The 11,158-nt window shown below is 42.8% G+C and overlaps 1 protein-coding gene across 2 annotated transcripts; it reads right to left on the bottom strand.

The window, feature by feature from the left end:
* Nucleotides 1–1,248: 1,248 nt before the first annotated feature.
* On the bottom strand, nt 1,249–11,129 carry HSPD1 (heat shock protein family D (Hsp60) member 1). 2 transcript variants are annotated; one of them, XM_054723567.1, is made up of 12 exons: nt 11,072–11,129; nt 9,806–9,981; nt 8,509–8,761; nt 6,990–7,072; nt 6,398–6,493; nt 5,915–6,008; nt 5,478–5,646; nt 3,500–3,599; nt 2,746–2,991; nt 2,406–2,580; nt 1,963–2,141; nt 1,249–1,865 (listed from the first exon to the last, which is right to left on the bottom strand). In XM_054723567.1, the coding sequence occupies exons 2-12, from the start codon at nt 9,977–9,979 to the stop codon at nt 1,713–1,715; spliced, it is 1,722 nt and encodes a 573-aa protein (XP_054579542.1). In that variant the 5' UTR covers nt 9,980–9,981; nt 11,072–11,129; the 3' UTR covers nt 1,249–1,712. The 2 variants fall into 2 exon arrangements, with proteins under 2 accessions (XP_054579542.1, XP_054579541.1); XM_054723566.1 differs by lacking the exon at nt 11,072–11,129 and adding an exon at nt 10,863–11,004.
* Between the last annotated feature and the right edge of the window lie 29 nt (nt 11,130–11,158).

The following is an 11,158-nucleotide window of genomic DNA, read 5'->3' as shown; positions in this document are numbered from 1 at the left end:
GAATACGTTGGTTTGGAGTACCTGATGTATACAGCGGTGAAGGACTCCTATGCCACTCACATGGAACATGGTTGTGCCCTCAACACAGGTGAAGCAGTACCTTCCCACTTACAGGTGAGTTCTCTCCCAGAGCTTCAGCAGTTTGTATGTAATTTGATTAACAGTTTTTTAAAAATGCCAAAGACCCAGTTATCATTTTTCTCTACAGTACTTCTCTTTTGGTGGAAATAGAATTTGTACTTTACCATACTCTTCCAAACACCATGGGTAAATTCTTAGGTTTAGAATCTAACTTGGTGCTTAGGCTGATATTCCAGCATGTAGCTGGTGTTTCGGTGAGGGAACCCTGGAATATGTAAATATTGCCTTGATCTAGCCATCCCTTTGACCCATGAGGTTCATGTCCAGAACCCAGGTCACAGGAAGTGTAGACAGGATATAAACCCGAGCCTTCTGGCTCCACTATCCGGGCCCCTGGGTTCACTCCATCTAGTCCAGCAGTCTAGAGGCCATAACTGTGACCTACAATCGGGCAGCTACGCTTTCTGTATCATAAGGGGGAAGCAACACCCCCTTAACTTCGTGAAGTGGCACCTGGTGAGTGGAATTGGGGTGGGGAGGGAATGCTACTGAGATGAAACCGGTAAGACTTCTCTGTGGAAACGTCCTTGGTTTTTGCCTGGTTGAGTGAGGACATGAAGTTGGCAGCTACATCTGCCATCCTCACCAAGAGGGAAAAGGTAATTTTTCCAGAGAAGCCAACTCAGAACTCTCTAAACCAACCTTGTAGTTGTCAACCTGGCTTGTACATAATTGTTGCAAAAGTTTAACAAGTATTCCCTAATCCAAGGTTGTTCATAGGTTTACAATAATCCATTCAGTCCTAGCACTTAATTTTTTCTCCTGCTAATCTCTAGGCTCCTGTCATTCTGAAAGCAACTAGAAATCTCAAGTCCAGGTGTTTCCCATTCTGTTTCTTCTAATCAGCTAGCTGCAAAATTCTTTTTAGGTGCAGGATTTCAAGTGACTTAGGCTTTTGACCTGTGGTGGATTGTATTTTTCCATTTCTGCCCAAGCAATGTGTGTATAAGATAAGGACAGCGGAAACATTTGCCTCAATGCCCAGCTTACACCAGACTACGCAGCAGGCCCAGGACCTTACTGAGGAGGAGTTCCACCAGAGATCAGGTGCTACAGCTCCAAGATAGACTAGGCTAGTCCCTGGCCCAGATGAAAATAAAAATTCAATGAACTTTAAAACAAATTTTTATTACACAAAGGTCACATAATTGGATATTTCTCTACTTTGTACACAATTATTCTTACTCTCCACAGAAAGGCTGCTTCACTTCTCATCGGGTGATGGCAAGCACTAAAATCCTGATTGTAACAGAATAGTAGTAAACAGGCCTCAGTGATTTACGTTGAAAGCAGTACATTGGTACATGGCTCTTGCACTTATCAGGAATGTACAAATGTATTTTTATTCAAAAATACAAAATAAATTATCTGTAGGCATGGACAATGACAGCAGTAAACCATTGTGTGTTGTCAACTGAAACCAGTAACTGATGGTTAGAGTGATTTTCTTGAACATCAGCCAGCCTTTTCTTCAGTCATTTCCTTCAACTGACTTCTCTGAAGTTATAGGTGAGGAGATGCCCTGAGCTTCCTCTCAGTTCTCAGTAAGACGGTAAAGCACTATTCCAGGGCTAGAACATGCCGCCTCCCATCCCTCCTCCCATTCCACCCATCCCACCCATCCCAGGGTCCTTCTCCTCTTTAGGAATTTCTGTGACCACAACTTCCGCTGTTGTTAACAGAGAGGCCACGCCAGCAGCATCCAGTAAAGCAGTTCTTACAACCTAGGAAAAAGAGTTTGATAAATACCACTTTTTACTTAGTAAAAAACTAAAACTGAGGACTATTAAAAGAATTTTTAGAAAGTGATCAACTACTTACCTTAGTTGGATCAATGATTCCTTTTTCCACCATATTCACAAATTCTCCAAGCATGGCGTCATAACCAATTTCTGAGGAACTTTGCAAAATTTTCTCAACTATCAATGATCCCTCAACACCTGCATTCTTAGCAATGGTCATTGCAGGAATTTTTAGTGCTTTCTTAATAATTTCTATACCTATAAAAAAAAAACAAATTTTAACCACCTTAATTCTTTCTTTTATAAATATTACAACACAATTCAACTCATGAGAGTACTGACATAGGCCAAATCATTTCCCCTGAATATGATGATGCATCTTCATCTCTCGACATCAGTGCTATTGTACTTTTGTTATTCTGGAAATTGCTGTGTGATTTATTGTCCCATTTAGCGGGCAACATTATTCTAACAGACTAACAACAGGCTGCAAATAAACTCAGTTATAAGTTAACGTTTTACCAATTTTTTGATCTTCATTAGTTGGAGTTAATGAGTCCAAGGCTGGAATGCACCGAAGCAGGGCACAGCCCCCTCCCAGGACAATGCCTTCCTCCACAGCAGCGCGGGTGGCATTGAGGGCATCTGTGACTCTGTCTTTCTTCTCATTCACTTCAACATCACTTGTCCCACCAACCTGAAGATTACAATCAGCCCAGTTAGTACGGCTTCTCTGATTCAAGATGCTGACAGCCAAGAGTTAGCACCTAGTTTACTTAAAAGCTTAAATAATAAATATCTCCAAGCAGAAGCTAATCCTCTGAACAAGAGCCCAAGAAGTCAAGCATGACCTCTTTCTTACCTTCAGCACAGCTACCCCATCTGAGAGTTTGGCCAGGCGTTCATTTAGTTTTTCCTTTTCATATTCACTAGTTGTGGTATCTAACTGCTCGATGATTTCTTGAATACGTTTTTCAATCTGAGCCTTGTCTCCTTTTCCTTTCAAGAGCATGGCATCATCTTTGGTCACAATGACCTCTCCAACTTTTCCTAGGTCATGAGGCTGAACGTCTTCGAGGTTGAGAGTCAATCCTTCTTCTCCAAACACCTACAAAAACATCGAAAAAGGAGGTCTCAGTGATGGTTTTTCTATTATACTAAACGTTTATTAATAACACAGCATGCAGTGTCTTAATGAAGAAAAAAATCTTGTTTTACTGTTATTTCTTTGAAATGTGAGATTCTAAGACCACTGAATATAGTATTTTATTGCATTTCCAACTTCTCACTTAACCCTCAATATTTGAGCTTTATGTGAAAAAAGCATAAACTCAGGAAATTCATCGAAGGTCACACTTTTGGTGGAACCAGAACTAACTCTTAAGTCCCCTGTCTTTTTACTGTATTCCTAAAAACAGATTGTGAATAAGGTGGAGAAGGGACTGTGGCACAGCTTAACCCAGCCTGCACCTCCCAGACATGCAACAGAAACAGAGATTAAGCAAGCAGTTCATGTGGCAGTTCTGTGATTGTAAAAAGTGTAAATTCTACATATTAACTTTAGACCTGAAGTGTAAGTAACATTCAGTAAACCACACCCCATTTATGTTACTTACGGCACCACCAGTAGCAATAGCCATGTCTTTAAGCTGGTTCTTCCTATTGTCCCCAAAACCTGGAGCTTTGACTGCTACAACCTGAAGACCAACTTTTAGCCTGTTAAGAACAGTAATTATAACAGTTAAGTTAAAAACAAAGGTAACTATTTGACAGACTGAATAGAGAATAATCATTAAATTTGAGGGTCATCTAATCAGCACTTACCCCATGGGTTCCATATAGTATTAGATTAAGTTGCTATTAAAGTTGGAGCAAGCAGTGCTCTTAATTTAGTGCCTTTTTAAATGTCAATATTGCTAATAGCAATTTGAGCAGGTAATGAATACTTAGACTAGAATACACAATCAAAGAAATGCCCTCTTTAGACCAGATTGAGAAACAAAAGGAATACACAAACGTTAAGACAGCTGGTCTATTTCATTAAAAAGCCAAATAAAAATCAGAGGGGATGCCCTAACTGGTTTGGCTCAGTGGATAGAGCGTTGGTTGGCCTGCGAACTGAAGGGTTCCAGGTTCAATTCTGGTGAAGGGCATGTACTTTGGTTGCGGGCACATCCCCAGTGCAGGGTGTGTAGGAGGCAGCTTATCAATGTTTCTCTCTCATAGATGTTTCTAACTCTATCCCTCTCCCTTCCTCTGTGTAAAAAAAATCAATAAAATATATATTTCAAAAAAAATAAATAAATAAAATCAGAGTGAATAAGTTCTAATGATATGGCAAGTAAATCAGACATCCAACTTTTCAGCTACCAATAAAATGGCCCAATGAAAACTCTGTAAGCCTATTGTTTTTGTTATGTTAAATTTTACAATCTCTAAGGCTTTTTTTAATCCAAAAAGCAAATCCAAGCTAACAATCATTCCAGGATAAGTAAACTCAGAGCTTCTGGATCAGGTCAGGGTGTACAATCTCTAATGCATACATACCTATTTCGTGTGTGCATTTCCATTAAAATAAAATTGGAAAATCTTATGTCTGATATACTTCAATTCTTACATTAAGAGTACATAATTTAGCCCTAACTGGTTTGGCTCATTGGATAGAGCATCAGCCTGCGGACTGAAAGGTCCCAGGTTCAATTCCGGTCAAGGGCATGTACCTTGGTTGCGGGCACATCCCCATTAGGAGATGTGCAGGAGGCAGCTGATTGATGTTTCTCTCCCATCAATGTTTCTAACTCTCTATCGCTCTCCCTTCCTCTCTGTAAAAACTCAATAAAATATATATATATAAAAAAGAGTACATAATTTAGTAATGCCCTAAGATTCTATTTATAGCATTAACATTACCTATCTTAAACTCAAAAATAATGCATTGAACTATAGATTTTAAAAATTAAGTGAATAGACCTAATTTTATTTTGAGTGCCTATTTCTGGTTCAGACTATTCACTCTTTAAAATTTTCTTTTGCCACGGTCAGTCTGCAGGCTCCATCCCAAGTAGGGAGCATGCAGGAGGCAGCCTCTCATCAATGTTTCTCTTCCCTCTCTCTAAAAATCAATAAGAAAACATTATACACATATACACACACACACACACAAATTTTCTTTTAACAGATTATGTAAAACACTGCTGAATACACTTAGATCTGAAACTTTTGATACGGCAGTTGTTTACTGATCTTTTCCCATGCAAAATTATAATTGTGAACATAGTTTCCCAGGAAAATCTTTCTTTAAGAAAATGAAAAAAATTTAATCATTTACCTACAAAATAACTGTAAACACTTATAAAAATAGAAAGATACCACATACAAAATTAGGCTATGAGAAAGTTGCACAAAATATTAAGGACTTTAAGGCCCAATTAAAAAATACACCACCATTCTAACTGGACTAAGGGTACATGAAGCACACATGTGTTACACAGAACTCTAGATACAAACACAGTGGGCGGAGGCACATAATGGAGATTCCTAACATCAATATAAATTATTCACCTAGAAATGTAAACCAAGTATCACTGCTATTACCTATTCAAAACGAGTGTGCTGAGAGCTTCTCCATCAACATCTTCAGCAATTATGACCAGGGGCTTGCGGTGAGCATTGGCAATTTCAAGAGCAGGTACAATGGACTGAACACTAGAAATTTTCTTTTCACTCAAGAGAACGTATGCATCTTGGAATTCACATTTCTGACCTGCAAAACAATGAATGTTTCAAACCAACTTTAGAACTTTAATATTCTGAAAACGACTGAAATTTATGTAATGGAAAAAGCTATAAATCAAAGTTCCGTACACTTCACTAGTAAAAGTCACCGATAAGTTCACGTTTTTCCTCCATTTCTTATGCTTTTTAACTTCAGTAACATACGAATTTATGTTTTCAGAGATATGACACCAACTAATGCCAACAGTCTGACACATAGCAACTTTAAAATATTTCCGTCATTGACTTGCTCTTACCTTTTGCTGTGTTAATAAAGTATGGAGAAATATAACCTCGATCAAACTTCATGCCTTCAATAATTTCTAATTCATCATTCAGTGTTTTTCCATCCTATGAAAATGATCAGAGTTATCTGTATGAATTTCATTAAAGAAACACAAAGACTAACTATAGACCAGGCTAACAAGTTGACCCACTTGTCTTACTTAAGGGATCCAGGTAGGAGTATGTAAATGCCCCATGGCATCCTACTCTACTTCTGAAAAAATTCTCAGAATGCATATCTGAATTAACTGTTACAGCTGGAAGACAGTACCACTTACGTTAGGATGGATTCATTCCTGACAGTAAAGGCTAATAATGCACACAAAGCAGAGTTAAGAACTCTATTCTATATAGGTGCAGACAGTACACATGAAGGAGTAAAATAGAACACTTTTAGAAACATAGAATTTTTTAGCTGACATCTCATTTCAGGCTATCATGGAAAACACACTTGCCTTTACAGTGATGACGCCTTTCCTTCCAACCTTTTTCATTGCGTCAGAAATTATGTTGCCAATTTCTTGGTCTCCATTTGCAGAAATTGTAGCAACCTGAAACAATCAAGTTACCTTTTCAAATTACAAGGTAAGGCTAGTGTTCTCCATCAACTCCCCCTCCTTTTCCTATAACTTCCAAATGGATACATATTGGGGGGGGGAGGGGGCAACAGAGGAAGGGGACTTTGTTTTCAATTTATTATTTGGCTACATTATTTTCAAAAGACATGAAACAAACATGCAATTATTCTTTTAAACAAAACAGTGAAGTAAAGAGGCTGACCCCATTATTTTGTTTCCTTTGGCAAACATGGCAATGCTACAACATACACACAAATGTGTCTTACAGCATGCAGAAATAACATCGCAGCCCATTAAGACTCACATCATGATCACTGAATTATTTTTAAATGTTTTAGCAAGCATTTAGTAAGAAAAATGCTTCCAATGTAGGTGATTGAGTAGTATTATTTTGAAATTGGTCTATGATTTCCATGAAATATTATTAAAATTTTTTACTTTACCACAAAATATTATGAAAAATCCCTACCTGAGCTATTTCTTCAGGGGTTGTCACAGGTTTAGACTGCTTCTTAAGTTCAGAAATCACAGCATCAACAGCTAACATCACACCTGGGTCAAGAATAAACATCATTACAATGCTTCTTCTCTTATGTCTACATGTCACATAAAAATTTTGATTTATATAAATGTTTCCATGCCTTAACAGCCTACACACTGCTTCTGTGCCAGAATTTTTCCAAATCCCATGGAGCTGGATGGCATGCACTGAAACAGGAACTTTAATCAAGTCCCACAATGCCAAAATATTTTGAAAATTATAGGCTAAAAAAATTGAGGTGTACAATTTGCAAAAATCTAAGCATTCCACTCATTCTGTATAAATCATTCCCAATCCAATGTGCCTCTGGAAGGGCACGTGTGGGAGGCAATCAATTGCTGTGTCTGTCACATGGATCTCTCTCTCTCCCCCCATTCCGTCCACACTCTCTCTTAAAAAAAAAAAATCAATGGGAAAAATATCCTCACTCCTCTGGTGAGGACTCAATTAAATAAATAACAAATAGTGGTCTAGCTTCCTGAAACAAGCAATAATAAATGAAATGCAGACCAATAAAGTATGTGTTGTTTAAGAGGTAAGAAAAGGCCCTGATCAGGTGTCTCAGTTGCTCAAGAGTGTAGGCCAAGGTTGCTGGTTCATTTCCTGATCAGGGCACATACAAGCAGCCAATGAATGCATAAATAAGTGGAACAGCAAAATCAATTAAAAAAAAAAAAAAAAAGGAGAGAAGTAAAAATCTGCTGTATTGGGGACAATGGGGGGGTGGGGGCATGTGTGGGGAGGGGTGTGGGATGGGAATGGGGGGATGAGGACAAATATGTGATACCTTAATCAATAAATAAATTTAAAAATAAAATAAAATAAGAAAAATCTGCTGTAAAAAATCCTGTGACATCCTGGGTGACTTAGCTGCTTATTAGGCCCTCGTGACTAAGGTAAAACATCAGAACTGTATAATCTCCCTCTGCTCTAATCCCCAGAAGTTTACTGTTTTCAAGGTACACAGTACATACTGTATCTTCCATTATAATTACTGGCTTTCAGGGTGGTGGGGGAGGTGTAACGAAGACTGACAACAGGAAACGTCTTAGTCACATTCTCCTCCGTAACTCCCTGTACAGTGCCCACCACACGGCCAGGCATTCAATCACTATTTGCTGAAGGAATATCCAACATGAGAATTTTTTATTTTATTGATTTTTTACAGAGAGGAAGGGAGAGGGATAGAGAGCTAGAAACATCGATGAGAGAGAAACATCGACCAGCTGCCTCCTGCACACCCCCTACCAGGGATGTGCCCGCAACCAATGTACATGCCCTTGACCAGAATCGAACCTGGGACCCTTCAGTCCGCAGGCCGACACTCTATCCACTGAGCCAAACCGGTTTTGGCCCAACATGAGAATTTTTAGGAAGGGAAATGAGAATCAACTTCCGAATTTAATGGACAGTTGGAAACAATGCCGGACAATGCAGAGCATCCTACCTCTCCTGATTTCCACCGGATTGGCCCCTTTACTGATCTTCTCAAAGCCTTCCTTGGCAATGGAGCGTGCCAGCACAGTAGCGGTGGTGGTGCCATCCCCAGCCTCTTCGTTTGTGTTATTGGCAACATCCTGAACAAGTCTGGCGCCAATGTTTTTATATTTATCTTTTAAGTCAATGGACTTTGCAACGGTCACACCATCTTTTGTTACTTTGGGACTTCCCCAGCTCTGTTCAATAATCACTGTCCTTCCCTGTAATTGCAGAGGTAACAAGTTACAGAACCACACACTTGAAAGCCTCAACGTATTACCAGATCTACAGCATAAATCTCAGGGCAAGTTCATCAATGATCTTTGTTTACAGAGATCTTCCTGGCAATTGTAATCAGTTATGCTCAAATAAACTCATAAAAACTCAAAATATGAAATTCTTCACGTTATTTATACTTAAGGTTTTCCCAGTGCCTGCTACCTTTAAAGTCATGTGAAAACTTACTTTTAACTTGCTTTAAAATGTAGTTACTAAAATATTAACTGCAAGGCGAGCACAGTGCACTCTTGCAGGGCCATTGAACATTGAATCTCAAGTATGGTGCAGAGTATTGGCAGCTTTTGGTTTGAACCAAAGCTGCTATTAGGGAGGCATGCTAATGTCTTATTTTTTTAAATTCTTTATTGTTTAAAGCATTACATGTCTCCTTTCCAATGCCTTATTTATACAGTTTGGATCACTTTGATATTTGAATTGTTTTCAAACTAAAATGAACCATCACTCCACTGTGCACAACCTTCAAAGGCCTCTTCAATTTATTACCACTCACTCAGCAGTCTCATGTTAAGCGAGACAAAATTTCCAATGTGCTCTGGAACAGAAGGGACAGCAGAAAAAAGTAGGTAAGACTAGAACCTTCACGGACATAATTTAGGTATTACAGGAGATAAGTACCATCCTTCCCTCTACACTTGGTATTTACTGGGAAACAATTCAAAATGGAACAAAAGCTGGCAAGCAAGGTTAACCCTACCTGGAGTTTAAGAATCCATCTTAAACTCTGAGTTACCAATGGATTACATCACACATTATACAAAATGAAGTGTCCCAAATTTAAGTAAGACTCTTACATATAAGAAGAAAAAAAAAAAGATTAACCATTAATGTGGAACTTACATGTAACTTGGGTTCTCTCAAAAACGGATACCCACGTACTGTCCAAGTTCAGCGTGACTATTTGCCATCAGTAAAATATTAATTAACTCACAGAACTATAAATGACAATAAAATTAGAATACGGATACCTTTGGCCCCATAGTAACGGCTACAGCATCGGCTAAAAGGTCTACCCCTTGAAGCATTAAGGCTCGAGCCTCTGCACCAAATTTTACGTCTTTGGCGTAAGCCCGAGTGAGATGAGGAGCCAGCGCCCTGGACACGGGCCGCATCTGGCGCAGGACTGTGTGTAATCGAAGCATTTCTGGGGAGAGGAGGAAACAGGCATGTCAGCAGCGCATCAACACCCGCATCCCCCGAGGTGACGCCCGAGCCACAGAACCAACGTCAGGTGTGAGCCGGGCTGACCTGGGCCCGCCACGATGCCTGGGCCACGGATCGCGCCACGGCTCCAGAACGCCGGGCACCGGCGCCAGGGCCGCCCCCACGCCTGCCCTGCAGCCCCAGCGCCCAGCACCCCTCTCCCCACCCAGGGCCCTAGCCCTGCAGCTCCCGGGGAAAACGTGTTCCCCTTCCACGGCTAAAATGGCCTGCAGAGCCAGCCCGCTCCACACGGGCCCCTGATACGCCGAGGCCGCGGGAAAGGAGCAGGTTACAAACCCGGCGGCCGGCGGAGTAAAAACGTTCCTGACTCTGCAGAAACCTCGGCAAAATGGGTCTGCGAGCCCCGGCGAGGCCGCCCCGCGGGCTGCGGCGGCCCGACCCACCCCGCGCGGCCCCACGTGTCTTCCCATCCGAACGCCCCGAGCAAGGTCAAGGGTGCCGGCGCCGTCCCCCGCCCAGCCCGCGGGGCCCGCGGAAGTCCGCACGCGGCCGCGACCCCCCTCCCCGCGGCCCTGCAGGCGGCCTGCCGTGGGCTGCAGCGGAAGGCCCGAGGGGATGCCCTCCCCCGACCCCACACGCGCTCCGGGCCCGCCCTCCCTCCCTCCCGCGCCGGCCCGGCGAGCGATCCGCGCCGCACGTGACGGGCACCGCATGGACCCGACCCGACCCGACCCGCGAGGCCTGGGCCAGCCGATCCGAGCCTGCGGCGCCGGCGGGAACCCCAGGCTCTCCCGGGCCGACCCGCCCAGGCCCCATCGCCGGAGCGGGAGGGCGGCCCCGGGGCCCAGGGCGGCCGCATACCTGCGGGGCAGCGGCAGGGCGTGCGGGCGGCGAGGCGGGCCGTCGGCGGCGAGTGAGGGACAGAGTGCAGGGCGCACACGGCCAAGAGCGGGGCCCCTCCCTCCGGGCTCCCCGCCCCGCGGCCACGCGTGCGCGGGCGCCGCCCCCGCCTCCCGTCGGCCCCGGCCCGGCAATCGGCACCGCGGCGCGCAGGCCCCGCCCCTCCCTACCCGCGCGGGGGCCCGGCCGGCGGCCCCAGCCTTCTCGGCCGACTTAGGCTAGTTCCGGGGCGGCGCTCGCTTCTAGAACTTTCCGGA

Source organism: Eptesicus fuscus, chromosome 11, assembly GCF_027574615.1.
Source record: "Eptesicus fuscus isolate TK198812 chromosome 11, DD_ASM_mEF_20220401, whole genome shotgun sequence".
NCBI classification, from domain to species: domain Eukaryota; kingdom Metazoa; phylum Chordata; class Mammalia; order Chiroptera; family Vespertilionidae; genus Eptesicus; species Eptesicus fuscus.
The sequence above is the reverse complement of the archived record's forward strand: the minus strand, read 5'-3'. Positions and strand labels throughout refer to the sequence as shown.